Consider the following 26546-nt stretch of genomic DNA (forward strand, 5'->3'; position numbering starts at 1 on the left):
TATCAGCTTGAGGATCCTGCAGCAAGGCCCAGATACTCACTGGTCCGGTTAAAGGGTGAAGACCAGCGTTCCTCAGGTGTTGCCTTGAGATTTGGCCCAAAGTTAAATCAGCTTGTGACACAGCAGATCCGCATCCTCTGACTCTGAAAGCAAAGACCATGGATCCTGCTGGTGCACAAGCTAATAAACACAATGTGACAATAGATTTTCAAGAACACAACCTCACGTGTTTCCAGCAACTTGTGACCAGAATGGAAATCATGGGCTCCACTATGACAGCAGAGGCCACAGTCCATGCAGCCATTCAAGCTGCTATGCAAGTTGCCACTCAGGTCTGTGCTCAAGCCACGAGTTAGTTAGCAACTATTCCTGTTACCCCATCTCTCAGACCACATTTGCCTTTATTGCCTCAGTGTGAGGGTAATCCCAAAGCTTGCCCTGGCTTCATTTATCAATGCATAATGTATTTCGAGTTACAGTCTGCTCAGTTTCCTTCTGACCATTTTAAGATGGCCCTCATAATTTTGTTGTTGACTGGCGAGGCCTGGGTTTGGGCTACTAAATTTTGGGAGTGAGGAGACTCCATCATCACTGATCTCCAGACATTCCTGGTCACCTTCAGAAGAGTTTGAGGAGCGAGGTTGAGTTACTTCTGCCTATTTACTACCGTGCTTCCAACAGGAATCTATGACTATGGGATAATATGGAATCCAGTTCCGTGTTTTGACTTCCGAATTGGAGTGGAATGAACAGGCATTAGTGGCAACCTTTTTGGAAGGTCTCTGTAGCAGAATGAAAGACAAACTAGCTGGTTGAGTGTTACCCAATGTACTTGTTGACCTTGTTGTTCTCACCCTAAGATTTGACAACTTCTTTCATGGGTGACAAAGCCATGTGAGACAAAAGAAGGCCACATCCAATGCCTATGTTCTTATGACATCATCATCAATCAATTCCACCATGTGCAACCAAGGAACTTATGGAGTTTGCCAGAACATGGTTGTCTTTTGATGAGTGTCAAAGAGATAATACCTGTGTGTACTGCCACAAACATGGCCACTACTTGTTTCTCTGTCAAGTTGAGATGGCAAGATCCCACCACCTAGAAATTCATATATTCAATATGGTAATTGGCTGGCTTTGATCTTAATATTTAGATTTTTTTCATTTGCATTTCCATGACTAAGAGCGTTTACACCCAGGAAATGCATAGGTTGTTGATCCTTTGTCTATGTCAATGATGCCAGAAGAATGTTTTTACTATTGGAATAAATAAAGTATTTTGTTTTTATATTGGACTGTGATGCTAGAATCACACGTTTTTATTGTATGTTTCAGATCTGATGTCCACCGTAACTTCTAGGCACTCTTCCAATCCCAACAGCATTCACTCAAAGGAATGAAAACAATGCACTGACCATTTCTATTATCTTCATTAAATCAAACATGGGTAGTACCTGTTTCTCTGAGTTAAGACGGCAAGATCTCACCACTTAGGAGTAGTAAGAAAGGCTACCCTAGGCGACAGTTCTCTGTCCAATAACTCTGTCACCCTGTCCTATAAAGTCATTCAATTTTCTCTCGAAGCCTATTTCGATTCTGGTTTTGCTGGGGACTCTATCTATCAAGCTCTGGTGATCGAACATAAGCTTGATACCCCTGAGGAAGGCATTATCCATCACTTCTGTAGACGGAGAGATGTTGTCTGATGTCATCCAGTTTGTCATACTGCCTTGGGTCATACAGATAGGGGTCCTGCATGAAAATTTCTATGCCTTATAACATCAAAGAGTAAATCACGCAACTCACCAGCTAAAATAAGACTGGTGAACTAGAAGCTTTGAAGAAGAATGGGAACATGGGAAATAGCAGTTGACACCTATTGCACCTATACCTCTATACCTGTGTATCTTGCATATGGAATAAAGTAACTACAGTCTTTTTTTAACTGGTGGGTGCCATGAATGAATCTCTTGAATGTTTCTTAAAGTTGGATGTATTTGAAGCACTGAGCACCACCAATGTAGGGACCTTGAGTTCTGGGGACGTGATTGATCTAAGAAGTATCTTTGGCTAGTAATTATCTTTTTGTGGACTCTTTATGTGTTACGAAGGTGCATTAACTCTGGGGCTTTTGTGGCATTCCCCAGTTATTGTTTTGTTTTTCAGGCAAGGATCTTATTGGGCCACACACTATGTCACTCACAATGCCTGCTTCCAATTTCTCCAGTTTGCAGAAGTCTGGTTCCTAAGGAATTCTCCAGACTCCCTACTCCTTATGCTACTTACGCTAATGAGAGCAAATGAGAGCCCAAGACTGCTGCCACACCGGCCTTATCATAGTCCTATAGACCTTCTTCCAGGATCTACTCTGCCCAAGAATGAATCTGCCCTCCCCCTCTCCTTGAGGCGGAGGCTATGTCCCCCTCTTTACAAGAACATTTGTAATGTGGATTTATCTGAAAATCTTTCCCTGCAGCTGCAAGGTTTTTCTTTGTCAATGTATATTTTTTTGCGAATCAAATACCATTATTCTAAATAATAAGTATCCTCTACCATTAATATGAACTCTTTGACAGGAAATAAGTACAAAAATCTCCACTAAGCTGGATTTATGCGGCACTAATAATTTTTTTTGTATCTGTAAACATAATGAATGGAAAACTACATTTAATACACATAAAAGACATTATGAGTATTTAGTCATGCCATTTGGTCTATGTAATACACCAGCAGTATTTCAAGGCTTCACTGATATATTCCATGACCTCTTGTATTCCTCCATAGTTATATATATGGACACATTTTAATTTTCTCTTCAGATTTAATTTCCCATTGAAAACATGTAAAAGAGGTGTTGTAGTGTCTATGTGCCAATGGTCTCTATTAGAGATGAGTGAGTGTACTCGTTAAGTTGAAATTGCTCGAGCAAGTATGGGCATTTTTGAGTACATGCCTGCTTGCCCGAAAAGATTCGGGGGCCGGTGGGGGAGAGCTGGGGGGAACAGGGGGGAGATCTCTCTCTCCCACCCGCTCACTCCCGCAACTCACCGCTCACCCCCGCCGGCCCCCGAATCTTTTCGGACAAGCAGGCATGTACTCGAAAATGGCGATACTCACTCGAGTAATTTGCCTTAACGAGTACGCTCACTCATCTCTAGTCTCTATGCCAAGCTTGAGAATTTTGTTTTTGAGCAGTCTAGTCTTCCTTTCCTTATGTGTTTAATTTCTCCGCTGGGCTACATGGATACAAACAAATTCCATGCTGTTCTAAATTTGCCAAAGCTGCAAAGTTTGAAGGTTGTCCAATCTTTTCTGGGTTTTGCAAACTACTACCGTCACCTCATACCACAATTCTCAACCCTCACTGCCGGGGCTGGGGAGTCAGTAAGCCAAACCTCCAACTCCTCAATCTTCTTAGACTCCTACTCCTTCATATATGACTCATCTTTTTTAAGTGATAAATTTACTGTATTAAAATGGATACATCAGGCTTTTCATGACGGTTATGATAAAATAATCAGGCTACATTCTGTATTATCAATGTATTTGATAAATAGGGGCTTAGATAAATAGAACATATATTTATAGGATATTTCAAAACTTTCCTAAATTCTTATCAAAGGAAATATGAAACAAATTCTGCATTGAATTAATTGTACCATATTTATAGAATAAATATATATATTTTTTTTTCAAACATCAGAGTAAGTACATTTCTACTGACTGATGCCAATTCCACCTAAATGGGACTCTAACTCCAACTTCACAGCCCTGCTCCCACCTCAACATTGACTTGGCATTGTGCTAATCTCAATGTTTGGTCCCAGGAGTCTGAAAAGTCTTTCCAAAACCTGAAACTCACATTTTCTTTGGTACCAATACTTGCCCAGCCATATCCAACCAAGTCTCTCCACCTTGAAGTGGATGCGACTTCCAGTGGGGTAGGAGTGGTATTGTTACAGAAATCTCCCAAGGATAAGAATGTCACTTGAGGTTTCTTTTCCACATAATTTTCCCCAGAAAAACTACTTTAGGCCTTAGTCAGACGGGCGATTTTTCGCGCGATTTGCGCATGCGGCCGGCGATTTTATAAAACCATTGCTTTGCAATGGTATCGGACACATGAGCGCTTTTTATGCGCTCGTCCGATAAATTATAGAACAAAAAAAATCGCAGATCGCACCTATCTGCGATTCCTGTTCTCTTCTCTATATGCGCTCAATGGGGTCGGCGGCAGCAGCGCCGACCCCATTGAGAACATATAGAAGACAAATCATTCTTCTCTGCCACAGCTGTAACAGCTGTGACAGAGAAGAATGATGTTTGCCCATTGAATTCAATGGAGCGGCAATACAGCCGCTCCATTGAAAGCAATGGGCTGCCGGCGTGCGCGGGGTGAATTGTCGGGAAGGGGTTAAATATATAAACCCTTCCCTGCAATTCATCCTAAAATGTGTTAAAATAAAAAAAAATTGTATACTCACCTTTCCGCTGCAGCCGGAGTCCAGCCGCGGCCGCTGTCAGTTCTCCTGAACTGCTTCTTGGCACTATTCAGCCGGCGGGGCTTTAAAATCCCCGCCTGCTGAATGATCTGCCTCTGATTGGTCACAGCCCTGACCAATCAGAGGCTGAAAACACTCACACACCCATTCATGAATTCATGAATGAGTGAGTGACTGCTGCCTCTCAGCGCTGAGCCAATCAGGGGCAGGTCTGACTCACATCCATTCATGAATTCATGAATGGGTGTGAGTGAGGCATGCCTCTGATTGGCTCAGCGCTGAGCCAATCAGGGGGCAGGTCTGACTCACACCCCCTTCACACCCACTGCAGGACGGCCACGCGGAGCTCCGGCTGCCGGGAGGTGAGTATACAATTTTTTTTTATTTTAACACATTTTAGGATGGATTGCAGGGAAGGGCTTATATATTTAAGCCCTTACCGACAATTCATCCCGGGCTCACCCGCAGCGCATTGCTTTAAATGGAGGCGGCTGTATTGCCGTCTCCATTGAATGCAATGCGCTGGACAGCTCCGGCCCGTTTCTAATGAAACGCGGCTAGGAGCAGATTTTCGGGCGATTTGTGGGAGACTTGCGCGCACCGGTCACGCGATTTGCGGATGCGCATCCGTCATGCGATCCGCAAATCGCGCGAAAAATCGCCCGTCTGACTAAGGCCTTATTGAAAACCCATGAACTTTTGGCAGTTAAATTGGCTCTAAAGGAGTCACGATACTTGGCTATTACCGACAATCAAATGGTGAAGTAGAATGCAGCAACCAAACACTTTGTATCTGCACAAAATAACAGGATGCCCCTCCTGCCTTGGGCAAAGTTTTGCCAGAACAATCATGTCAATGATTCCATTGGACTCACTCTGTTCTATATTATCTATGGGCAACATCCTCATGTACCACTACCGACATTCTCCTTGTCATCTGCAGTTACTGCTGAAATCATCTCCCATCAGGAGGTTCTCAATTCTCTTTCCAAAGCTGTATCCTGTATGAAGAGAATAGCTAATGAAACCGCAGACCTCCTCCAAGTTTTCTCCAGGGGACAGAGTTTGGCTATCCTCCAAAAGTGCTCACCTTTGTCTACCATCACTCAAATTTGAATCATGATTCTTGGGTCCATTCCTAGTCTTGAGCAAATAAATCCAGTCTTGTATAGACTTCAGTTACTGGCAACTTGGAGAATACCCATTCATTTCATATGTCCATTCTAAAACCTTTTATCCTGAATCATTTTTCTAAGTCTTCCATAATCTCCACTGTACCTACCGATGCAAATGAGAAATTTGAGATCAAGCAGATCCTATATGTCAAAAGGTGGAGAGGACATTGCTCTACCTACCGTACTAGCTTGGTAAGGCTTTAGACCTGAGGAGAGATCATAGGAACTTCTTGAGAACATACAAGTCATGGCACATGTGCTCCTCCTGTCCATGGCAGAGGCCGTGCTCTGGCCTCCTGTGAGGCTCTGACTACTGCCTGAAGGGCTCATATTCTCCATTCCTTGGATTGCTTAGTTGACTATTCTCTTGTGTGCTGCCTGCCCAGACTCTTGCCCTGTTGGTACTGTGGTAGGCTCACTCTTTATGCCCTGACATGTGGACTGTCTGTTGGGTTGAAGTATATGCTTCCTGACTTGATCCCAGACTCTTTTGACTATGCCTCTGTTCACACACTCAGCCACACTGAGATACACTTAGAAGTTGCCTCTAGATTTGTCCCAAAACCAAACCAGTATTTAGCATAGTGGATCTGTGACTAACATAATCTCTAAATTAGGTAAAAAAGGTAAAGTCCCCTTGGTGTAAGCACCGAGTCATGACTGCCAAGAAAACATTATGATGTGACATCAACCTTAGAGTCAGACTGTTTTTGCGGGGCGATTTGTTCTTGTCTTCCCCAGTCAGCTTTTACTCCCCCAGCAAGCTAGGTATTCATTTTACCGACCTTAGAAAGATGGAAGGCTGAGTCAACATTGAGTCGGCTACCTGAACCAATCAGGGATTGAGCCCGCAACCTTCTGGTTGTGAGTGAGAGTTTAGGACTGCATTTCTGCTGCCCCAACACTCTGTGCCACACGAGGCTCAATCTGTAAATTATTTGTATCCAAAATGCTGCTATTGAAAAATTCAACTGTTTCCATAAAAGAAAAGCCCTCATATGGCTACGCCAATGGGAAAATTCCAAAGTTATATCTCATTAATATGTGGCAATGCAAAGAACTAAAGAATTTCTGTGGTCACTAATTTTTCAAACAACTTGTGTTACTATGATAGCCAATATGATAGCGAATGTGGTAGTTGGCAAAAGTGTTATTTACTTGATTTAGCTAAAATGACATTTGTGTGCTGAAAACTCTTTCTAATGTGCTGACCACTAGGGGTATCCATTGCTTCTAATATGCTGTCCACTGCCTGTTGTCAAATAATGCCCCTTATAGTAACAAAGATTACAAGATGTATAACAGAAAGAGAAATAGGTTGATGACTCATGCTACCTGCTGAAGGCTATAGAAAGGGTAGAAATTCATGGAAAAGGAGGAGAGAAACAGAGACTCAAACAAACATGGCTTGAAACTAATAGTAAGTGATTGTTACTGTTATTTATTTACATCTCCACTGCTCAATACTTCCCTAATGTTTTCTTGATGATGTTATGTTGGCAGCTTATTCTGAAAAGCCATCCAAAAAGTTAGATATTTCTTTAATGCCAAAACAGGCTGGACTTTAATTGGGTCAACATTTTCCATTTTTTTATGAATAGGAAATGTCCCTCTACCTATACACTATTATTGAGACACTGTACAGTATAGAGGTATGAAAGGAAATCTGCTACCCCTCTCCCCCACCTATAAATCCTATCCATACTGTTGCTTTTATTCTCAGCACCTGCATGTCCGCTCATCAGATGTTTTTTACTCTGTGCGCTGTATATGTTAATTAGAACCAAACCGTTCAATATGCGTTTCAGTGCTTTTGCACTGGTCTGGCTTCCTCCTCCTCCTCTCACGGTAACCCTGCCAATTGTTAGTTGATTAATGTCTTCAGCTCAAGGTAGTTAGAGACACTGTTCATACATGACACTGCATGTGCGCTGCTCTACCAAGAAAGGCACATATGTACTAACTTTATTGAGCCAATGATGATAGCAGGATAAGTCACTGCATTATTTTGATAGTTAATCATGATATTATTTGGCATTCTATGTTAGTATGAGGTTATAAACAATCAGTAGAATGTTGGATCAGTCTGATTCCCACTAAGGCCCGTCTCACATGACCGTATGCTGATTGCATGTAATATTGTATTTTGCGTGGATAATATGCAGTAGCAAAATCCCATAGAGTTTAATTATGCCACTCACATGAGCCGCGCGAAATACGTGCGAAAATAAAATCCAGCATGCACTATCTTGGCTCGTATTACGTGTGCATACATGCCAAGATAGTGTGTGGGGATTGGTGGAACACCGCGAGTACACATGTCACCGGGAAGTTGCAATGTGCTTCTTGAACACATCAGCTCCATGCACCAGTGCACCAGCCTGATTAACAGTTGATTGCTGTCGGTCCTGAGCAGCAGACCCCCCGCTAATCTACTATTGATGGACAATCCTGAGGATAGACTATCAATAAATTAAAATTGGGTAACCCCTTTAAGATCACTCCAACAGCACAACCAACAATCCTGAAAGATGTTAGAAATAACCCAAATGTAATAAGTAACAAAAGCTGTACAGAAAGTCCTGCAAACTGCAGAAACTTCTGTATATGTTTCTACTATTAGAAATACACTGAACTAGGATGATCTTCATGGGAGGACATCATGAAGGAAGCCACTGCTATCAAAAAAACATTGCAGTCCATCTCAGGTTTGCCAGAGACCATATGGATGTTCCCCCATACTTCTGTGAAAACGTTCTATGAATAGCTGACACCAATAGTAAAACATGGCTGCTTTGTTCCAAACACAGCATCACCCTTGTCCGTAGGTTGTGTCTGGTATTGCAGCTCAGCTCCCATTCACTTCAATTGAGCTAGCTGAAATACCACACAACCCTATGGACATCAGTGGCACTGTGTAAGGAACAAAGCAGCCATGTTTTTCGAACCTTGGACAACCTCTGTAATATAATTGCACAATGCTGTGCATTGAAGGCTGCACACCAACATCCCAATCTCATCCCAAATGTGAAGTACGTTGGAGGGATCATCATGGTTTGGTGCTTTTTTTGCTCCCTCAGGGTTGGGCACCTTGCAATGACTGAGGGAACAATTAATTTGTATCAAAATTTTTTACAGGGGAATATAAGGGCAGTAGTCCATTATCTCAACTTAGAGACACTGGGTGATGCAAGAAGACTATGATCGAAAGTACATAGGAAAACCAACTAAATAATGGTTGATAAAGAAGAGCTGTGTTTTTGATTGCCCAAGCCACGCACTTCCATGCTGGGGACAATCTATCTGTGGGCAGATAGCAGATACTTTACACTGTGCAGGAACCACTCCCAGGCTGTGTGGCCCAAGTATGAGGTCTGGACCAGCTCGTGGATGACATTGGGCTCTCATCCACAACAATCGAAGGGAGAGGCGGTGTGTTACAGAGGGGACTCCGGTTTGTTGGAATGATCCAGGAATGCCTAACCGACCATTCAGACCTAATTGTCAGGTAGTGCAAAAGGGTTAAATAGCACTTTTCTACAGAAATGGCAGTCTTATAGTTAGTTAGTAAACAGACATTCAAAAACTATTAATGACTGCTATACTGCTACAAATGGCTCCGAAGGATAAAACCTGGTGACAAGTTCCTCTTAACCTCATCAGGATGCTGTAGCATGACCTGTACAGGACATTCGAGTAACTGCATACTCGTCCGAACAAATGCGGGGGTCGGGAGAGTGAGAGAGATCTCTCTCTCTCACCCCCGCTCACCCCTGCTAACCCACACCGCCCCCTCGCATTTGCTCGGACGAGTATGCAGTTACTCGAGAAGAGCGATGCTCGCTCGAGTATCTGCCTTTACCGAGTGTGCTTGCTCATCTCTATTTAGCATTTTTCTTTAAATCAATGTTTATCCCTTCCTAACACAGAACCTATACATGTACATCCTGCGTAGGAAGAGGTTCCCACGAAATGACATATTTACGTGATATGGATGGCACATGCTAAGGAACTGAGCTAACAGCAGACCTTATGCTGCAACAGCTGGGATCACTAAGAACACCAATCCCTGCTGTAAACCCCTTACATGTTGTGATCAATGTTAATTGCAGCCTGTATGAAGTTAACAGAGGGGGTGGGGGGCTCCCTCTGTGTCATCATTGTCCCGCTGCTATGAAATGGATGAGGGCCAATGGGTTACCATAGCAACTGGATGCCAGTGAAGAGCATCCAGGTCTGTCATGGCTTGCCAAAGGCAGGAATAGTGATCATACACTGCAGTACAGAAATACTGTAATGTATTATCTGAGCAATTACAGGTACATGTCCCCTGCATAAACAAGTGAAAAAAATAGTCCCCTGTTATAAAAAAGCACATATTTCGTATCATCACATCTGTAACATCCCATACAATTCATTTATAACAGTTTATATTTCACATGGCAAATGCTATTAAAAAAAGGCAAATTAAACTGACCCCAAATTCTCTTATTGTTCATTTCGCCTCCCAAGAAACACAATAAAAGGGATTAAAAAAAAGATGAAGAGATGAAAATCCTCTAGAAAAATATTGTGTCCTTAAAGGGGTTGTCCCGCGGCAGCAAGTGGGTCTATACACTTCTGTATGGCCATATTAATGCACTTTGTAATGTACATTGTGCATTAATTATGAGCCATACAGAAGTTATAAAAAGTTTTTTACTTACCTGCTCCGTTGCTGGCGTCCTCGTTCCCATGGAGCCGACTAATTTTCGCCCTCCGATGGCCAAATTAGCCGCGCTTGCGCAGTCCGGGTCTTCTGCTCTCTTCAATGGAGCCGCTCGTGCAGAATGCCGGCTCCGTGTAGCTCCGCCCCGTCACGTGCCGATTCCAGCCAATCAGGAGGCTGGAATCGGCAATGGACCGCACAGAAGAGCTGCGGTCCACGGAGGAAGAGGATCCCGGCGGCCATCTTCACCGGTAAGTATAGAAGTCACCGTAGCGCGGGGATTAAGGTAAGCGCTCCGGTAAGCTTTCTTTAGGTCCCTGCATCGGGGTTGTCTCACGCCGAACGGGGGGGGGGGGGGGGTTGAAAAAAAAAAACCCGTTTCGGCGCGGGACAACCCCTTTAAGTCCGAAATAGGCCGTGTCCTTAATAGTTTAATCATTCTCAGTCATACAAAATTCATGTGTGTTTTTAAAAACGCATGTGTTTTTAATGTGTTTCTGGCACGTATTTCTTTGCACACAACTACTCAAACACATAATAGCATCCAAGGATTTATGTCTTCTGGACTTAGTGATTTGTATATTTTAGCCTTTTTAGGGAGAGCTTCACTTTTTCCTGGGTTAGGCAGACAAGAGTGGTGAGTTTACTTTGTCACTCTGCATTTCACCTTTATTCCTCAAGCATGCTTGAAAAAGATCCATATCAGATCGAAACGTTGCAGTTTTTATGCTGAGGAATAAAGGTATTTTTTTATGAAGAAAACCTGGGAGTGCTGATCTGCTTATCGATTCTCCCTTATCCTGGTCCCCTGTTGTAAACATGCATTCACTAATTTTCCTGTGACCCATTACAGAAGGCTGTATGGCAGTGATGGGGGATGATGGAGAAGATCATGAGGACAGAGAGCAGAGAAGACTACTATTACAGAGGGCTGCCTTACAGTCCAGGTGACTTTTCTGCTGTTATCGGCAGGAAGGGTAAATATACCAGCAGCTACTTAGAGAGAGGATGAGACTGACTGTGCAGCATTGAGTGGGAGTGATCTTGCAGACTGCACTATTTCGCTGTCCAAACAAAAGTGGAAAACGGACGGAACAGAAGGAAATGCAAGCCTTTTTAATTTTTTTTAAAACCCTATTGAAATCAATGGGGAAGAAAGCATTTCAGTTTTATTTCAGTTCCTCTCCTTCAAAAACGGAGCAGACAGATGGAAATCTTGAACTGCGGCATAACAAGGAGAAAAGTGATCTACAAATCAGATAATTTGTAATATCCAAATAAACTTCATCTAGCCATAACAAAAGCAGTTACACGCCGCCCAAGATAGTACTTTGATTTGAGCAAGTTCAGCAGTCGCAGTCTGCCATATCATCAACTTTCATATCCACGAGCCTTCAAGTATCTCGGTGTACATTTTAGTCTCCATCATTTAAACATGTCAGGTATTTTGTTTTTTATTTGTCAACTTTTTTTAGGTGATGGTTTGTACTCACCTCCAAAATCTGGCCGCAGGCGGATGTCATATCCTTTCAACAACTTGTCCACTGTTTTCTTCACAACTGAGATATTCCCAGTAGGAGAGCTAAAGAAAGTATAGACAAAATAAAGTGAGTAGCTGGAAATTGGAGCACAAGCAACAACCAAACAACATGTACAGCTGCTTCCGTCTGGTCAGATCTGCTGCGTGCAATTGTAGAACATTGTTAATTGCTTTACTTTACCACCATAACAACAGACTACAATGTGACTTTATTAAATGCTGGGGAATGCCCCTTGATGTGTGTAGTCTGTTGCTAAGGAGTGGAAACTATGCGGCAGAATGCCAGATGGAACACAAAGTCTCACTGAGATAAAACTTGCATCGCCAATGACCATTCAGTTCACATTGCCCAAGACTCCCAGGCTCTGCAGAGGCCATAAATGGAAGCATGATATGGTAATATGACTAAAGTAACCAGTATAAAGAATATTCTAGTAGTAGAAAAATGATCTGATTAGAAGGAAATTGAGCAATAGTAGATCCTGCCTCATTGTATGGACTCTCTAGCTGCCATCGATACCCATTGACACCTTGCAATGTTATGGTCAGCATTGCCGGCCACATCAGAGGCTGACTGTCATTATATGGCTGCTTTCACACGACCGAGAAAATCTCGCAAGATTTGTGCGTTGCAAGATGCACGAATTTTGCACTAATATGAACCCATTCTTTTGAATCGAGTCATATACATGAGCAATTTTCACGGCATGTCTTATCTTTGGGCATTCCCGTGGAATACATTGCCCATTGTTTTCAATGGGGCTGGCAAAAGCATTGTACGCCTTGCATACACTGGATAATCGCACGTTCCTGAGCACGATATTGGGCCGAGTTTCACGGCCCGATATGGCACTCGCCCGTGTGATATTAGCCTAAAGAGAACTTCCACTATATGCTGGGCTTCTGATGCAGCTTCAGAAAAAGCTGTAAGATTGAAACTGACCTCCTTATTGATTGTCATGAAAAAGCTTATTGGTGGTCACTAAGAGCTTAATTTTTTTTCTGTTCTGGACCAATTTGGTACATTTCAGAGAGGTTAAGCTATATGCACATGCATTTCCTTGAGATAGATCGGTCCAGGATCCAGGATCCCTGTTGATCAGCTGTTTGTCAGGTTGGTGTGCATGTACACGGAGTTGATTTCTGCAGGAAACAGCTCCGTTCTCACTGCAGTGACTAGATTTGGTATTGCAAGCAGTGTTACTATTAAAGTGAATGAGAATTTTGCCTGTAATACCAAGTTTAGCCACTGCAGTGAAAATGGGGTTGTTTGCTTCCTGCACAAATCAGCACAGTGCAAAGCACAATGAAATGGTGAACAGTTGATTACAGAGGGTCTCAGGTGGCAGACTCCTGCTAATCTAATATTTGTGGCCTATCCTAAGAATAGGCCATCAATAGCTTACAACTGGACAACCCCTTCAACCATTTATATTGTATATACAATAGTTGTATAATTGACTGATATAAGAATGCAATAAATTAAATTTTCTTATAGGTAATATGCTAGTATTTAGGCCGGATTCACATGCTGTGGCCACACAGTGGCTGAAGTTTGCCTGCAATGTGGCCAAAGCCATACCAAGGTGATTGGCACGGTTTTCAAATTGATTGCTGCTAAAAGCAGTTTAATTTTACTGCCCATTCTGTAAGCTGCTATTTAAGTTGCATAACTGGAGTCAGTTTGAAAACTCTTGTTAATGACCTGAAGGTTGCGGGTTCAATCCCCGCGTGGTTCAGGTCGCCGGCTCAAGGTCAACTAAGCCTTCCAACCTTCCGAGGTCGGTAAAATGAGTACCCAGCTTGGTTGGAGGTAATAAATAAATTACCTGAAAGTGCTGCAGAATAAGTTGGCACTATACATATAAGATTTTATTTATTTATTTATTTATCTGCATTGATCTCCATGTTGGCACAATTTTGGCTGCATCATGGATGTGTAACACATAGCATCAATGTTAGGCGAACTTGTATCTCACAGCAAAGGGCACCAGAGTCCTGGTCAGGATGACTGAGGGAGAGGTTAAGGACATGTAGTGTGGTGGCAGTGTTTACTCATGTGAGAAGTGTAGTTGTAGAGAGAACTGGAATCTGCCATGTGTGGGGGAGTAAACCAACCACTGCCTGCAGTATTCCAGGGAGTAGTACCGGAGCGGTGTAATTAAAAGCAGCCAGCCATTTACTAGAGGCAGAGTTGGTCAAGAACTACAGCAGCAACCCAAGAGAAAGTTTGGCCTTATATTGGAAGCTTCAGCACTGATAACAGTCAGCATGAGTCTCCCAGTAAAAAGGGCATCTGCTGTAATCAATGCGTCAGGGGTAGTGATACTGAGAATACTGTTGAATTGCCAAGCCAGACTTACTAGAGACTATTGCCTATACACAAAGATTTGAAATTTTCAAAATTTCATTTCTATCCAAAATTTTTATGTAAATTTCTGCCTAACTGTTCATGTTGCACAGCCATGTTTGTTTCTGCATAATTTACAGTAACAGTTTATTGCAACTACCACCCCCGTGCTATTGTCACCATCCTACTGTGCTAATTACAGGTGCACCTCGACATTGGTGCCACAAACATGTAAACCCACTTTCAGCTTTATCAACCACCGAAAAAAATTTAGATCTAAAAACTAACTTTATTTAATATCTTCAAAAAAGTGGACAAACTTGAAACACACATTAGTAGGGTGAGACTTCGATATATGAATATTCACCATTAGGTCTTACATCCTATGATTTACTCTCGCAAAACTGTACAGTACTGAAAGGCTTATAGATTTGTGTGTGACCCTGGTAAATCCCATACGCAATCAGAATGCAGTTGTATATGAGTAGGCACTCCCTTATAGACGGGAATATCTGTATTTCATGTCTAAACTCCTAGAGAGTACAGAACACAGGCAATGTTATGCCAGTAAAATGAAACCCTAGGTGAGGGCCCCTTCACGAGGCTCAAACCCAAGAGCATCAGTACTCCCCAGTCAGGGAAATGCCCCTACATAGATAGATTTGAGGCCTTCATCACAGAAGAGTTGAAAACGCTCTGAGACCAGAAATTACCACACCCAAAATTTATCCAGCAGTGAGAAAAAGCACTAATTTCCCTAGAAAAAGATCAGAGTATTGTCCTCAAACTATTAGACAAGGGGTGAAATTTAGTGATCATGGAGTGTTAGAAGGAAAAGGGAAATATGTCTAAGAATTCTTTGAGACAGCACAAGTTATGGCATTTTGCCCTCTAATCCCACAGATGCCTTCCTTGGTGAACTAAAAACTGCTACTAACAGCTACGGACAAAAAGATCCTGGGTGATAGGGAATACGGGTACTCTTGCCCTACAACACCTCAAACAGCGACATTCTACGTCCTTCCCAAAGTGCACAAAGGTCTTCATCCCTTGAAGGGAAGAGCCATAGTCTGGAGGATAGATTCCCTGACACAAAAGGTCAGTGAGTGTATTGATATCATACTCAAGCCTTTTGTGGAAGCCTTATCATCTTACATGCGGGATACAACAGACGTACTGAAATGCCAGGAAGGGATTACAGTGGCAGACAATATTTTGTTGGCCAGTTTGGACGTGGAGTTGCTCTACAGTAATATTCTCCATCAGTGTGGAAGGGGCAAGTTGGTATTACCTCAATCAAAGAGGTACCCATCTAAGACTTCATAACAACTTTGTCTTGGAACTACTCCTGTTTGTTCTGGGGCACAATTTTTTTGCCTTTTCCACCAGCTCCGGGGGACCGAGATGAGCCCCTGGGCCCCCACGTATGCAAATCTCTACCTGGGCTAGTGGGAGGAAAAATGTGTGTTCCAGGAAGCAAACGAGATATGGACGAACCTCATCGATCTTTGGGTGAGATTTATAGGTGATGTGTTTATCCTATGGTCTGGTACAACCACGGAATTCCGTGAGTTTGTTGATCTCCTGAATCATAAGCAATTGGGCTTATTTTTCACAGCAGAGATTGAATCACAGAGTATCATCTTTCTGGACCTCACCGTCTCCAAGTCAGAAACAGGAAATTTCCAGAACACTTTATTCTGGAAACCCACTGCCACTAACAATCTCTAAGCAATTGACTAAGCTATTCGAAAGAATTGTACTGCTTCTATGATTTCACTTTCAGCTTTAGGATCTTCTGACCATTTTATTATGGTAAGCTAGTAGTATAGTTATAGGGGATCCCAAATGATACAAGAGTGATCGGAGCCCCACCTAACTAGGGTTTGGCTTCCATCAGATTCAAGGTGAAAGATCCAAACTAGAACACAAAACATAGTCTTGGGTATTGGCATGCAGGAACTCGATGATCAAACAATGGCTCTACTTGGATTCACTCTTTTCACCACCTTACAGCTTGAGGAAATGCACAATATAATACTTGTGTATGAATAATCACTGTGGAATGTATTCCTTGCAATGCATTAGGTGAAATTTACAGCTTGATTCACATGCAAAACAAATCTACAGTAGAAAACATCTACTACATTTGGACTTAACTCAGTGGTCTGAGCACGGTCTGCTTAACCAATTTAGGCCACTCTCACACAGGCTCTTTTTACAACGTTTCAAACACCATGCTAAAATCTGTAAAATGCCTCCATTGATTCTAATGGGGCTTTCAGACAATTAGCGATTTGCTAACGATGTCTGCTCTATTTTATCAGATTCCCAAATCAGACCTCTTAAATTTTTTCAAATACAACACCGACTCAAAAATTCCTCTCCTCCCTCTAGAATTAATTTACCCTGCAAACTTGAAGCGTGGCTTTCCTCTACGCAATGATCAAATAGAGGTTTGTCTACCTGCTACAAGATCCTTAACTACCCCTTTATGGATCCTATGAAAAATCTTTAAAAGAAATGGGAAAATGAGCTACAAATTCAAATTTCAGAGGATCGATGGCAGAGAATATTTATTACAGTTCTTCATGCTTGGAAGTGTTCAACTCACTTTGAAAATTCATGAAAGGTCCTGACTCCTATCCAAATGGTATCTTACACCTCTAACTCTCAATAAAATATCTCCTAGATTCTCAAGTTGATGATGGAGATGTGGGTCTTTGGATAGTACTTTCCTCCACCTATGGTGGCATTGCCCGTATCTCAAGAGACTCTGGAACAAGGTCTTCCAGTTGATGTCCAATATCAGTAACATACAAATTCTCCCTGACCCGGCGTTAGCCTTGTTAAACTTAGATATAGGCCAATGTCCTTACACTATACGTATACCTTTAATTCATATTTTAATTACTACCAAACTGAATATAGCCCAATTTTGGGCCGGTTCCTCTATCCTGTCTATTTCTGGCATAATAAACTCAGTCAACAAAAATAGTTGGTTCGAATATATGAACGCCTGTGCCTTACATAGAAAAAATAAAGTTCAGAGGGATTGGAATATTTGGTTGCAGAGTACTTATAGTTTCATGCCCACCTCCACATCGTCTTAACTCACTACAGATTTTTGCTGTATCGATTAAGCCTTTTTAAATTGTTCCTAATTTTGAGTTTCTACCTCCCTTACTTTATTTTTTCATCTATTGATATGTTGTATTTGTTTTTTATGCATCTACTAAACTTTTATGTGATCTTACCTTTTACACATATTCATGAATATATCTATGTAATGCTCATTGTTATATTAGAGAGATTGTGATAAAAAAAAGTCAATAAAAATCTAATGTTTACATAAAAAAATTTAAAAAAAAAAAATCGCCCTATATGTCACAGGCAAAAACGCAGCAAAAATAATTTTGGTAGCTGAAGGAAGAAAAAATAGGACAGTTAAACCACCACATGGGTAAAATCACTTAAAAGTGTCAGCTGCTTAAGGTACAAAACACCCTGGTTCTTAAGGAGCTAAAGAAATTACATCTGCTACTAATTAAAGAAAAATGTCAGACTTTTCTATTTCATACAGGCGATCGGGATTTTGCCGTGAAAAAATCTCAGCAAAATCGCATCTTTGTTCCCACTATTTTTGAGTGTCAGAGATGCTTTTCTTTTGGCAAATAATCTTGCATTGCATTGCTGCCACCTGTGATAAAATAGCGCAATTTTATTTTATCGCAAAATTCAATAGGAATTTGTAATGTTAAAATCGCATCTCATCGCACAATGTGCGTTTGTTGCGATGCGATAAAAAGAAGCCTCCATAGGGGAACATGGGAGATTAAAAAAAAAAATATATATATATAAAAATAAAAAAATCGCACATCGCAGAAAGATAGAGCATGCCCTGATTTTTTGTTCTCAAGATCGCATCAGTGAAAATATCGCAGATGGGAAGGAAACCATTCTAAAACATTGGTTTTACGTTCTGCTTTTTTACTGACTATCACTCACAGCAGGCGAAAATCGCACAATGCGAGAGTCAGTAAAAAAGTAGATTATAAAACCATGCAATGAAACCATTATGAAACGATACAAGGCGATTTTAATTTTAGCAGTCCTATTGACTTTCACGACAGAAAATTGCGCATTTTTATCGTGTGATTTTATCGCGGGTGGCAGCAATACAACGCAAAATTGAAAAAAAACAAAAAAAAAACATGGGACCAAAAAGACGCGATTTTGCCGTGAGTTTCTCAAGGCAAAATCGCAATCGCACATGTGAAACTAGCCTAAGAGTCAATAGCAAAAATAGCATGTTACTGTATTAACCAGGAAGAGGAAAGTTTGGGAATTCAAGCTAATAGGTACTTTCCAGTTATTGGCACAAGAACTACCGGTAATTTAAAAGGGAATCTGTCACCTGCCCAAGGCCGGCTTCACACAGGCGACACCAGTTTAAATGTGAGCGCAACACCCCATCCCTCCTTGGCGTGAAGAAAAGGCTATTTAGCCTAATGAGGTCCAGATGTGTCCTTTTTGTCACAGAATTGTGCAGTATATTCTGCATTTGTGCAACTCCCCTAGACTTCTCTGGGGCTTTTGGCACGCAAATATGCAGGAAAATAGAGCAGGACCTATTTTTTTTCAACACATACAAAACACGTTTATGACAACGATCGCATTGACATCAATGGGTTCTATTCTCTGCGTATTGTACACATATATTTTACATGTGCAAAAATGCACGCAAATACGGAAACCTGAAGAAGCCCTTACAGAAGTTTCTGAAACAAACTGCCATGTGTGAACTCACCTTGGATTCGCACTAACTTAAGAAAAGAGTCATTCACAAACCGAATGCCGACAGTGAGGGAACGGGAAGTACAACCCCAGACTCCGGCTCCCTTTCCTACGAGTAACTTAGTTAATTGGGAAACATCTGGGTTTTATAAAATCCCTTCTCTGCCTGAGGTCCCCAGCCCTGTCACTAAGGCTCTGCTCACACCACTATTGATCCCTCCATCAGAGGAATTAGTCAGGAAAGTTTTTCAATCCATACCTTTGATGCAAGACTCTGCCGTGTAATATGCTACCGTGGTTTTCTGAAAATAAGACACTGTCATATTAATTTTTGCACCGAAAGAGGCACAATGTCTTATTTTCGGGGGTGTCTTATACTCACCTGGCCCACGGCATCTGAGTCCCTCGTGCTGTTCTCCGGTGCTGCGGCAGGCTTCCGTGTCCTCTGCGCTGACATATCACTCTCTTTTTGGTGATGGGGCTTTGAATACCCCGCCTCCAGCAAGCAAGGGATTGGATCACGAGTGCCGCTGGCTTAGCCAATCAGAGCTGAATGGCTGTGAATGTTCTACCGCTGGCTCTGATTGGCTGGCCCTCAATCCAATCACAGCACTCGCTTGCTGGTGGCGGGGTATTCAAAGCCCTGTCACCAGAAAGAGAGTGATATGTCAGTGCAGAGGACATGGAAGCCTGCCACAGTGCTGGAGACAGCGCGAGAGACTTAGACGCCGCGGGCCAGGTGAGTATTGAGGTATTTTCTATTTAGTTTTGGGGGGGGCTTATTTTTTGGGGGGGCTTATATTTCAAGCCATCCCTGAAAATTGGGGTAGGGCTTATTTTTTGGGAAACACGGTAGTACCCAATCTACTGAAACCTGATATTTTCATTTCAGTGTTTACTATTGAGATATTTAGTGTATGAGCTGCCAGCTTTTCCAACGTGTAAGCCAAACATAAAGGAGAAATGTTACGCAAATGTCTCTTAACGCATGATGTTATCTAAAAGGGAAACATTTAAATAGCAACATTTTCCCTTTAACTAGTAAAGTCCCACCAGAATCCTCCAATAGAAACCAGCTGTGGTTGCTATGTAAACAATAAAAGATCACAACCAATGGATCAAAAATATTTAAGTCTATCTATAAACTGTGTTAGAAATAACTATGCAAACACTTTATATCCCTAAGTTATGAAATTGTTACGAAAATAGTTATTTTCCCACACAGTGATACAGCTATAACTAGCGTCACTCTCCACCCAGCTATACTAAAGTTTTCCAACCAAATTTGTCTGCAGCACAGTTCCAGGGGTGTCTATAACAGCTGAAGCCCCTGCTTTATTCTTTAATGTCTCATCCATACTGTCCCTGGCTTCTGGGCTTGTACAGAGCTACCTACCTGAGAGATACCAGATTCCTCAGGCCAAGCAGTGATATTAATAAGTCTATTCTCCTTTACGTTTTAGTAGTAACATACCTTAAGGCGTTAACATATGTTAATTATTAGCCAATCATGAGTTCTTATGATTATAGGGGCATGTATTTCTATTACTACGTCATTTGGGGTATATATGTGTCATGATGTTATTAATAAACCAGAAGCATACTGATGTTGACAAGCATTGCGTCAGTCTCAGTGTGCTTTTGCATGCTTGCACTTCTCATCACCAATTTGGAGCAGTACAGTGAAGTCAGAGGGATATGATTTATTTCCCATAACATCAGGTAAGTTAAAGGGGTATTCCTGTTTACTTCAATGGGACTTAACATGCAATACCAGCCAGGACTACTATGCAATGTATTGAGCTGCCCGCTTTACAGCAGAAAATCAGCTGTATGAAAAACGACAGGCATTGGCCTGGTAGGCTGGTGGAACTTGTGCATTGCAGGATAGGTGATGGGTTGGAGGTCGGAGTGAGTGTCAATGGCTTATGGAACTCTGCATAGTGGGTTACCGGACACAGTTTTGGGAGACCCATAAGGCAAGAGATGTCTCCCAATAGCATGTGAGGGGATGTCATCTAACAAGTCCTGGAGAATGTCACTGAGAAACAAATGGTGAGCTGATCTAGGAAAATGTTGTTGCTTGGGAGTACCAAGCTAGGGAAGTCTATCTAGGAAAAGTAAAAACTTGCTGGACTCTATGTGGTCTGTCGCTGAAGTAGCATGGGCTGAGCATGCCTTGGGAAGGGCCAGTTACAGACAGTATCCTACGGCCATGAAGGATATCAGCCCAGAGGGAAGCCAAGGTGGTTTGAGTGGTGTTAGACTTAAACCTGGGGAAGATACAGCTGGGTCTATGAAGGGCTCATTAAGGGACCATTAACACGGGCATATTTTCTGTCCATATTAAGTCTGTATTTTTTCCAGATGTAATATGGACAGCATACAACATCACTGATTTCCACTGGTGTATTCAGGTGAGTGTTTTTTCTTGTGGACCTATTGTTCATGTTAAAAAAACGCAATATGTCCAGATTTATGGAAATAGTCCATTAAAGTCTATGGGATTGTGTAAAAATGCAGCAAACATGCAGATTCACTGTGTTTTTTACACTTGTTGCCAGGAGGAGACAATGGAGAAAAAACTTACATCGATTCTTGCGTTTTTATTTTTTTGTGTTTGTGAAAAAACGCAGTGAATATGCATGCCATATGAATGTGAAAACGGTGCATAAAAAACACATGCAACATATACTCACATAGTGAAAACGGTGCACTCTTCACAGGACGAAATTGCATATACCTGTATAAATGAGCCCTAAGCGAGGGAGGAAAACTACTACTAATATGTAAATATTGGTCAGTCTTCCAAGCTAGTGAGCTGTGCAGGATCTAAACCCCTTCTTCAGTAGATAATACTTGTCTACAGGTTTTAGGGCACTCTTCACATGGGACAGAATATTCAGTAACACCACTGTGGAATATTCCATCTCTAAATTCCACACCAAAATCCATACTACTAACTGTGAAATTGCCATCAAGATTCTGCTGTTTTCAGATCTGCACCAAAAATCCACACATTAGCAGTGCAAATTCTGGTGCAGAATATTCCACAGAAGGCCATCTTCCACAATGCAGAATATTGCATCCTGTGTGGAAGGTCCCTAGAGGGGCTGAACCCCAAAGAAAGCCTAGGACTTTCTATAATTGTTTGGGTACAGACGCAGGTGCTGTGTTGACTTGTTTGATCCACTTTGGATTGAAACTGAAGCCTACCAAGTGGCAGATTGGTTGCAAGGACGTCTATTACCTGGACCACGTGGTCAGTAAAAAAGAATGGTGTCTGTCCCTGGAAAGATTCAGGTGGTGGTGGGTAGGACTGTGACCCTCACCATAACTGAAGTACAAGATTTCTTTGGACGATTAGGAGATTACTATCAGTGTATCCAGGAATTTAGTGGGTGCCCTAATAAACTGTTGCAGGGGCCACTGCTACCCACAGTGCCCCTCTCAGCAACCCCCTTAAAGTAATAATACCCCCTCTGTGACCCCACTTAATTATAGTATCCCCTTTATGTTCCTACAAAGTAATATTTTCTCCTCTCTAGCCCCTCATAGTTCTAGTGTGCCCTCTGTGGCCCCTGTGACAACTTGGTTGTTGTTAGCTCATTGGATCGCCATCTTTAATCCACCAGATGGGTGATCACACATCAGCAAACCACGTCTAGGCCAGAGGTTTAGTAAAAACTTAGTTAATTCGTCCTTTATTGTAGTAAATCAACAGTAATCATAGCACAATCTTCAGACTGTTGTTACTCTTATTACTCATTACACTGTACATGAATACATACAAGTCTCTGGTGATCTGGCCGCTACATATCATAGCCTTTAACCCTGTCTATCAGAAATGCATAGTGTCTCATCACACCCATTCAGGGTGTCAACCTAGGGGCTGTCCATCCCTGTCAGGTTCCCTGCTTTTCTCAGCCTGCATCAAGCATTCAGCAATGAACCAGGCAGACCTTCTCCCAGGGGCTACTGAATCGACCACTAAGCTCAGCAAGTCTGGAGGTTTTCTCTCCTACAGTGACACCCATACACGTTTTTCCTGATTAATTCGCAGACTATACCCTCTTTCTGTTGGATATTTTCTAAAAGAAAACCTGCTGTCCACCTAAAGGCCATTTCTTATACTGCATTTCCACACTCCTCGTAGGAGGATGCAGTGGCACCTCTTAGTTACAGTGCCCCTTTTGTGTTGCCTTAGTTACAGTGCCCCTTTGTAGAGCAGTGGAGTGTAGCAAGTGTTAGATGGGTATGCGTTGGCTAGATTGACTGGTAGGTGCAAGGATCATCTAGCCTGGACTGTGAGAGTGGAGTTCAGTCTAGCCAATGAGTCACACTAGATCTTTTGATCCTAACACCTGTTGGGTAGTGTCCCGCCACCTTGTCGTTTTAATCCGTGTTGGTTGAGGCCTTTCTTTGGAGTGCCAGACCTAAGGAAAACCCTTTAACGGAAGTGTCCCTGCAGTTTTGAACCATTACCTTGAGAGAGACTGTTGTGGGCTCAATAAAGTCCTATGGAATACTATCTTTGTAACTAGAGACTGAGAGAATCAAAGCAAGGTCCCCCACCAAGTTCGGTTATAAGGATCAAGGGCCACCCACAAAATGACTCTCCTGCAGGCCAACAAGCCACGTTTAGTCAGGGCAATTGGACAAAGGAATAGAGCAGCTACTTAATTTCTCAGAAAAGTTAGAGAAGATAAACAGCTGAGTCTAGAGGAGCCCTATACACAACTATTATACTTAAAGGCATATGCTTTTAATCCACATGATATGGCATAGAGATGGTTTGGGTGCTACCTTTTGGGACATGTAACTATCACTTTCTATAACTTGTAAGCTGCAGAAACAGTGTGAGTCACCGTGCTACACTGTTTGCATAACTCTCATGGACTTCTACAGGACTAATTTTGAGTATAAGCAATCTGAGTGTATTAAAGAAAAAAAATTGCATTTGTTTTTTCATTTAGATATTTAAGGGTGGTTTTACATCTGAAGTACCGATTCCATTTTCCTGGGAAAAAGGAATCCCCTGGCCCAACGGGGCCATCTTATGATGCAACGAACAGCGCCAAACGGACCCCATTGACTTTAAGGGGCTGCATTTGGTTTCCACTCAGCTGCCTGGTATTTTACTGGAGAAAAAAGTTCTGCATGCAGCAATCTTTCTTCTGGTATTTTGTTATGTGGTAATTGTTTGTCTCTTGCCATGTGTCATTAAAATTGTACTGTATGCCCAATTTGAATGACTATAGCAGCCAATGTAAACTAAAATGTGTATGGCTGCATTAGTATAACAACCTTTCATCAGATGACTGTTCAACAGTTGTTCAACCATTAATCTACAATTGCAAGAAAAAGTAAGTGAATCTTTGGGATCATCTGAATTTCTGCATTGATTGCTAATACAATATTGTATGACTGTTATCTAATTCACAATTATAGAAAAACACAATCTAATTAAACTATTAAGAGCACATCGCACCATTCAAGTCTTTTATTGAGCGCATTGCATAAATATCCACAGTGCAGGGAGAAAAAGTAAGCAAACCTTGTTTTAATGACTTCTCCAAAAACTGGCAAAATGTATTTTAAGTAAGGAAATGAGATTGGAAATGTGGGTTTCACAGGTGTTTTGCCCATTAAATAAGAACACAGAAACCCTGGTTAGTGATAAATCTGTTCTTCTCAAGAAAGATTGATCTGTGTGATCATGCCACGATGCAAACAGATCTCAGAGGACTCAGAAAGTGTGTTACCAAGACACATGGAGCAGGACAAGGCTACAAGAGAATTGCTAAAGACGTGGGTGTATATCAATCCAGAGTTAGACAAATTATCTACAAATAGAGAAAATTCAAGACTCTTACCCCTGTACCTAGAAGTGGTTATCCTGTTTAGATCACTCCAAGAGCACTTACAAGCAAACCTGAAAGATGAGAGAAAGAACCCAAGAGTAAAGGTCCATTTACACAGGACGACTGTTGGGCAAACGATGCCCGACATTCGTCCCTGTGTGTCCACGCTCCTGTACTGTCACATGGGAGCTACTGGTGCTGGCTCGCTCACGGAGCGGCCAGCAGGGGGGCAGGGCAGTGTAGGAGATTTCTCTCCTCTCGCTCCTCTCCATGGAGATAACACAGCGGCCGTTCAGCTGATCGTCCATCGTTTATGCTGCATGTATCCACTATTAGAAAAATAGTGAATAATGGTGGTCATAGAAGAACACCATGAAGGAAATTGCTGCAGTCTCAAGTTGTCCAAGACACCTAGATGTTTCACAATGCTTCTCGGAAATGTTCTATGGACAGATGAGAAAAGTGGAACTTTGTAGCACAAATATACAATGCTATATTTGAAGGAAAAAGATCACTGTACAGCAATACCAAAATGTCATCCCAACTGAGAAGCAGGGTTGAGGGAGCATCATAGTTTGAGGATGCTTTACTGTCTCAGAACTTGAATCTCTTGTAATTACTGAGGTAATAAGGAATTCAAATGAGTATCAAAACATTTTTCAGGAAGATATAAGGCCAGCAGTCCATAACCTCAAGCTGAGGAGACAATGGCCCAAGACTCACATGTAATTTAACTAAAGAATAGTTAGAAAAAAAAAAGATTTGTGTATTGGAATAGTCAAGTTAGAATCCTGACCTTAACCCTATCGAGATGCAGTGGCAAAACCCGAAGAGGGCTATCAATGCAAGGCATCTGAGAAATATTGATGAACTGAAACACATTTGCAGAGAGGAATTTCAACTCAATATTGTGCAAATTTTATTTATACAAGAAACTTTGGTCGATGTGCTTGCTGCTGGGGCATCTACAGGTTATTAAAGGGGTTTTCCAGGGAGAATACTATTGATAACTTATCCTCAGGATCAATCAATGGGAGCCGTGTCTGCAGTTACAAGCACTGGCCACTTCACAGAGGTCGGAGAAGAGACTTCCGCTGCTTCTGCTCTGACCCCTATGTTTTTGCGGCACTGTCAGTGGGCAGACAATCAGCTGATCAGTCAGGGTCCCATGCAATGGAACCCAGACGATCAACTATTGATGACTTATCCTGAGGATAGGTCATCAATAGTATTCTCCCTGGAAAAACCCTTAAAGTTTAGGTATTAATTTAGCCAATCAGACAATCACTGGTCTCAGTAGGCAAAAGTGCATGAACAACGAGTGCTCACATGAGTGATGAATGGAACATGACCGCTGCAGTTACTTTTGGGATTGGACATAGTGGCACTGTATGAGAGGCCAAGGGATACTTGAGTATAACTTTATATTCCTATTTTACACCATTATCTGCTCCCTGCCTATTTTAATCTCTGAAAAAGAAAAGAATAAGGTCAGATTTAACTTTTTTAAAATTTGCATTAAAATAAAAGGTACAAAGCGCTCCAAAACATACATAATACGCCAATAAATAGACTAAATGTAGCAGATGCACAAGCTCAGAGACTTG

General features: G+C 41.9%; 1 protein-coding gene across 1 annotated transcript in view; it reads right to left on the reverse strand.

Moving 5' to 3' along the window:
• Nucleotides 1-26546, reverse strand: part of LOC136579748 (gamma-aminobutyric acid receptor subunit beta-4) — a 179921-nt gene that overhangs the window by 63799 nt on the left and 89576 nt on the right. Inside the window, exon 2 of the mRNA XM_066579808.1 lies at nt 11882-11970. Within this exon, the coding sequence (XP_066435905.1) occupies nt 11882-11970 (89 nt within the window). The remainder of the gene's footprint in view (nt 1-11881; nt 11971-26546) is intronic.

The sequence above is a fragment of the Eleutherodactylus coqui genome, chromosome 10 (genome assembly GCF_035609145.1).
Source record: "Eleutherodactylus coqui strain aEleCoq1 chromosome 10, aEleCoq1.hap1, whole genome shotgun sequence".
Taxonomy (NCBI): domain Eukaryota; kingdom Metazoa; phylum Chordata; class Amphibia; order Anura; family Eleutherodactylidae; genus Eleutherodactylus; species Eleutherodactylus coqui.